Source organism: Channa argus, chromosome 3 (assembly GCF_033026475.1).
Source record: "Channa argus isolate prfri chromosome 3, Channa argus male v1.0, whole genome shotgun sequence".
NCBI lineage: Eukaryota > Metazoa > Chordata > Actinopteri > Anabantiformes > Channidae > Channa > Channa argus.
The window spans coordinates 25,333,927-25,340,266 of NC_090199.1; the positions used below are offsets into that span (position 1 = coordinate 25,333,927).

General features: G+C 42.3%; 1 protein-coding gene across 1 annotated transcript; it reads right to left on the reverse strand.

Moving 5' to 3' along the window:
* Positions 1-302: 302 nt before the first annotated feature.
* On the reverse strand, positions 303-5,302 carry crybb1l2 (crystallin, beta B1, like 2). Its single transcript, XM_067499723.1, is given in 7 exon segments — positions 303-1,054; positions 2,605-2,747; positions 2,902-3,034; positions 3,544-3,662; positions 4,063-4,163; positions 5,098-5,170; positions 5,172-5,302. Coding segments are annotated over 7 exon segments (843 nt in total). The 5' UTR covers positions 5,274-5,302; the 3' UTR covers positions 303-882.
* Between the last annotated feature and the right edge of the window lie 1,038 nt (positions 5,303-6,340).

Here is a 6,340-nt window from a genome sequence, read left to right on the forward strand (position 1 = left end):
TTAGATAAAATTTTGAATAAAATAGAACAGCAGATTTGGAGCTAAGTCACTTCCATTGAATGAGCTTTCACCACTATGAACACGGGGAAATATTAGTGCAAGTTTGTCAGGGTGACAGGCTTAAAAAATGTGAACTGGTCCTTAGTTTCTACCTTCCCTACAATAAAACATCTGCTTCTAGTTGAAAGTCTTTCATCTTCAGAGGATCAGATAATATCATATAGAGTGGTTTGAATTTAAAATCATATATATATCATATCCATATCTATTAAATAAGAACAATTCTATCAAGTGTAGCAGGATATAAGATGCTTTATTTGGGTTTAGGATGGATGTAGCTTCAGAGAATTTGTCTTTTGTCTTTTATCTCTGAAGCCTCACCACACAAGCACATAGAAAGCCACACTGGTAGCCCTCTCAGTTGTGCTCTAATGGACTGAGTGAGGGCTGACGTTGGTGGGATGTGGAAGAGAAGTGTGTGAGGGGGAGAGAGGAAGGGAGGGGAGGAGAGAGAGGAAACTGGGGAGCAGGGAGTTGACAGAGATGTGATAGAGGGAGAGAACAAAAATGGAGAGAGCATTTATTATCAGATACAGTCTCAACGGCCTGTGTAAATGGTTCCTCTTCCGATACTTCACAGTGAAGAAGTTCTCACTGGTAACTTGTTTACCGTGTCCCATCAACTATAAATAACCTACTGACTATCCTCCTCCATCTTGCACTTAGACCGTTGAGAGATTTGGGGCACAGGAGAAATTATTTCACCCTCTCCTTCCTCCTCTCCTTCTTCTCCCTCCCTCCTCCAACTCCCTCTCCATCCTTTTGCCCACCCTTTGCCTCCATCTCTCCTCCCATCCCTCTCTTCCTCACCCTCGCTGGGTTTCACTTAGAGGACTGGGTGTAGCAGCCGTGTGGGTGCCACTGCATGTCGCGGATGCGCCTGATGGACTGCATCTGGGGGCAGCGGGCGCCAAATTCGTTGAAATGCCTGTATTCGCCCTTTTCCAGCAGGTACTGGCTCCCACGGTAGCCGGGGAACTGGTAGCCCACCCAGCTGGAGACAGAAAGAAGAGGGGGCAAATTGAATGAGACAGAATTTATATTTATAAAGTTGCAATAATCTGCAAGGTTTCAGAAATCAGTAGAAAAAAGGTGGTGGGGGGGTGGGGAGGGTGCGTGATTGACCATTCACAGAAAATTGAATGCACCATTTACTCTAAATGTTTCCCTGAATAAAGAAAATCACAAGGTTGAATGATGAATAATTGAAATGTGAGAAAGATGTGATAGCAAGACACATGCAGAAAAAAACGAGGGAGGGTAAACATCTAACAAATAAAGACATCGATCTGTTTGTCATGCTGTCAGTGACAAACCTCAGGTCCCTCCGTTTCCAGCTGTTTGTTTATCAGACAGCAGCTAGCGTTACAAATGAGGTAATAAGAACAGTTAAGGACGGGGATCTAATGCCTGCCACACCTCTGAGAGCACAGACAGAGAGCGACACTGAGCCGCTGACGTTCACGACACCCTTGGTTTGCTGCTGCTGATGAAAAAGGCTCTATTCCTAGTCAAACACTTAGAGCTCTCAGAGAGTCGGTTATTATGCTGCTTTCCGTCAGTTTGACAGTGACGTCACAGATGTGGAAACATGGAGCGCACGGAGCCGGACTCTGTCTGACGCAGCTGTTGCAAAAGCAGGGTGTAATGTTTGTAGTCGGCACTGTTGAAAAATGTATGATCAGAAGCTGCAAATGGGGAAAAGATTGGACGTTGCTGGGTTTCTGCTCTGTACACGGACAGAAAAGAGAGGCAGGCAGTTATGTTTAAAGGAAGAGTTTGGGGGAACTAACTAATCACTAATCACCATGTCGACTACAAACAGCTTTCCTGATTCTGTCAGACTCTGACTCACACTTTATTTCACTTTAATTGCGTACACAAACAGAGGTGTATTAACAAGTTGTAGGTTTACAGGTTGTCTGACCTAACCACAGTATCACAGCGGGACTCCAGGAAGTCTTTGCACCCAGCCACGTGTTGTTTTTGTCAGCACAAACCCAGTGTATTTCCCTAAATGTTGAACTGTTCTTTGTGCTTGTAGGATGTTAAAGGATAAAACCTGTTATTTTAAGATTTAATATTATTTTCAACAATCCCCATACAGACACTCACACTTGACGTGTTATTCATCTGTGCCATAAATATTTATTGCCGATGGGTTTTTGGGGCACTTTGAGACACTAGTATTTGAAATGTGCTATAGAAATCAAGCCTATTAAATGCTCTGAATCCCCATAAGTACACAGTAAGCTAGTGAAGAACGCATCAGCGAGATTTGTAGTGGAACTGTGGCAATTTGGGAGATGTTTCTTAATATCTTTATCAAGTGTGTTGGACTGAAGAAACATTTCCCCCGGGGGAGCTGCTTGTCTGTAATCGAAAATGCTAATGTGTTTTGAATTGTTTCTGTGGAAAGTAAAGATCTATGGATACAGATACTAACATAATTAGAAGCAATTCGTTGTTTGCTTTAGTTTGTATGGGGAGTTTTAAAAATACTGTTCATTTAGAAAATGACTGAAGTTCTCTTTTAGTACTCACGTGCCACAGCTGACAATGGCACTGCCCACTCTGTCAGTAAAACCGTAGGCAAACAGACTGGGAACATCATCGTCCATGATCTCCATCTTACGACCCTTGAACTCTCCAACCTCATACAGGCAGATCTTATGCTTCTCTGGATCCTGGATGATGGTGAAGGAAATAAAAATAGCGAAAAGCAGTTGGATTGAGGAGAGCTAGAAAGTGAAGGAATGTAGAGCAAACTACTGCATGTCCATTATTCATTTGCTGTCATTTTTTTTTTTTTTCGAGTGGTCAGACAGACAGAGGGTTTACCATGCGAACAGGCCTAAAGGACAGCAGGTAGTCATTCTTCTGGCAGTTGCTCCAGGAGTCCCAGCGGGGGTACTCGCCCTTCTCGAGGATGAACATCTCTCCACAGAAGTTCATTTGCTCGAAACCCACAAAGCTGAAGAAAGAATGAAGGACATGAGTGCTCGCAGTGTCATCATGTCAAACTCCTGTGATGTGCTCAAGTGTAGGATCCAGTGTTTTAGACATTTCATCCAAACTAGTGACTAAACTTCAGGAGATCTCAGCCTTAATTTTCACCTTTCTTTTTCTTGTTTAATTGCAATATTGGGTAACGATTTGTCACTTTCTTTCTATCACTTGGTTATGAGCCTTGAAAGACAAGTTTTTCATCACGCACTTGCTTATTAAGACTCTTTTCTCTGCCGTGTTAATTGTCACTCCATGTCGCATTGTTACGGCATTAGTTTGACTGTTGGTGTTTATTCCATTGCTCCACTCTCTGCACATTACTTGGATAAAAGCATCAGATAAATGCCTAAAATGTGAAGTGTGAAATGTCACATAATGGTGAGATACAAAATTACCTCCGGTGTGCTCAGAGGAATGTGGGTGTTAGGAACATTTTACTTGCGTTCGTGGGTGGGAGATGCACAGGCTACTTACGGTCCACACTCGACACGCAGGGAGCGCACCCTATCCATTCCCATGTCGCACACGTTCATGCACTCTGCATTAATCTCAATACAGCGGCCTTGGAAGTTCTCCTGGTCGTACACATACATCTGGATATTCGGGATAAGAAAATGATAGTCGGAGTTAGAAGGGAATATCAAAGCTCCCGATTCTCTCTGCCAAACCAAAGAGAGCGAAAAATGGGACAGACTGACAGCAGAGTGTAAAATGACGTGACTGTGTTGTTGCGACAACTACCTCAACAGTGTCTTAATTCAAAGAAGCCTATGGTATATTTCTGTCAGTTTTACTTGTCAACCACCTCCTCACGGAGGTATAAGAACCAGCAGGTCATGATAATAGACATCAGTGAAGAAGGTAAACTGTTGGTGAGATGCCAGCTGCTTCACACCAGGGAAAAACACTCTATTAGTAGATGTTTGACATGTAATATACTGTGTGTGTGTGTGTGTGTGTGTGTGTGTGTGCGTGTGTGTGTGTGTGTCGTACCTTGTAGGACATCATGCCAATGTCAGAGATCTTGTTCTGAGCCATCTTCCCGTCAGTCTGGGAAGCAGACTTGGATTTCTCTCCTCCAGCAGACATGATGGCTGATGAGGAGACGAGATGCATCACATTAGACTGTTTGTCCAAGACTCCAAAGGGACTGTAAACAAATTCTTCAGGATGGAGAACAGCCTAAACGTTTCACGTATTGTGTGCAAAAAAGGCAAAGCACTTTCCAGTATTTTTTTGGGCCCTTCCCTCAAATAAGGGAACATTTTACGACACCCTCACCACATTATGTCAACAGGTCGAAGCTTCTGTAAGATAATAACAACTGATGTTCTATAAGTGTAGTTTATCAATTTAAATAGGCTTGATTGTGACATTATTGTCAAAGCTAAAATGATACCACTGAATAATTTTAAAAAAAAATAAAATATTTGTTCATCGCTTGTAAGAAAAAAGACGAAAACCATCGATCTTGTCTAATCTCCTCTACCCGCCCTAATAATTTACAGTCCCTAACATACAGCTGATTTCAGTTCACAGAAATGAGCATTTTGTCACTTGTTTTACATTTATATTTAAAGTAAAACCCAAAAATCAGATCAGAAAAAATAAGATAAATTCTACCTACAGACATGCTTCTTTAAACACCAAACAGTTACCCTATCAGAGCATTCCTGCCAATTTAGGGATGTATTATGTAAATCAACTTCATTTTTTAAGTTATATTTATGATCCCGCTAGGCAAGATTAAGATTTAAGTTAGTTTTAGAACAACTTCATCTAAACATAAACTCTCGAATAAATTCGGCTTATTCTGAGCAGGACATAGTGCACTGATTGACAGCTATTTGACTTGAAAATCAAAATAACATTTTACCATCAACGTTTGACTTTCTTTCACTTTCAGTAACTCGACCTGTAATCAACTTCCAGTGTTGTTCTTATTACTAGGTATTACATCAGGTTATTCTTCCTCCCTGTCTACCTCGTTTTCTTTCTTATCAGTATGATGTTTGTCCACTGTCTTACCTGTGGTAGTGAATGACTCAGTGTGTAGACTCAGGGCTGAGACTGGTGGTCTGGGTGAGACTGCGTTGGGCCCCCTTGCTACTTTTATATGCTGGCGCCCAGAGAGAGGGGATTATAGGCACAAAAACAAACTCGCTGAGCTCACAGCCACCACAGAATAGAAATACCCCCATCATCAAAGAGAGAGAGAGACAGTGGGGCAGAATGAGAGGCAAAGAGATGCTGGGGTACGTATGTAGGAAAATCGAAATTCAATGTATATTTGGCCTAAGAGGAATTTCTGAAAGATAATAACTTTATCATCATATGAATCCAATAACTAAAAGAGTAAGAAATTGCACAGGTGGGGTAATGTAAGACTTTATGGACTGAGCTGCTACTACTCTACGTAGAAAGTCATTGCTGAGGTCTAAAACCATTATAGTGAGAGCCAGGCTGACCAGTAAAGAGTCTGTCACACAATTATTCATTGCTATTCCCCTCAGTGTTGTAATCAGGAGGTGCTGGGACAAACAATAACAGCAAAAGCAATAAGCTGTGAGAAGTAATAACCTTACTGTTCCACCTCCTGGGTGAACGAAGAGGTTCAGTGTGTGCATGGACAATAATCAGAATCTCCGTTCATCACAGTGGGAGAGGGGCCTATTAAATTAAACCCCTCTGTCTTTCTTCTTGCGTGGGTGGGTGACATACTGTGGTGGGCGTTGGCTGCAAGACAAAAGTTCATGAACAAGGAAGCCAGTCATCTGTAGTTTAAGGTCTAGCTGCACAAGGTGAGCTCACGTGCTGTGTGACATCAAGGCTTCACATGAGCAGAAGGACAGGAAGCAAACAAGGGCTGTTCAACAGATGAGATCCTGGTGCTATGAGGTAGAAGTCACAATCTCTTGGATTTAGTCATTGGCCTTATTAATCCTGCAATTTGAATTTCCTCGAACGCATCACACTCAAGTGAACATCAGTGAAAGTGCAATGGAGGATGGAGTGAAGGGGTGAATCACCCACTTCCCACTCAGTGGCTGTTGGACTTCCTCAGTCGATGCTAAGAGCCAAACAAACACACTTGAAGAAGATGCGAAAAGCAGCAAGCGGAAGTTAAGTGTGCACCCAGGGATACAGCTCTAATATGGTATATGCATCACCCAAGGGCCCCCAATTTAAGGACCACCATCCAAAAACATATCCAGTCTGGCAAAATACTTGTCAAATGAAAAGAAAAAACAAGGGGTACACCATTTACTAA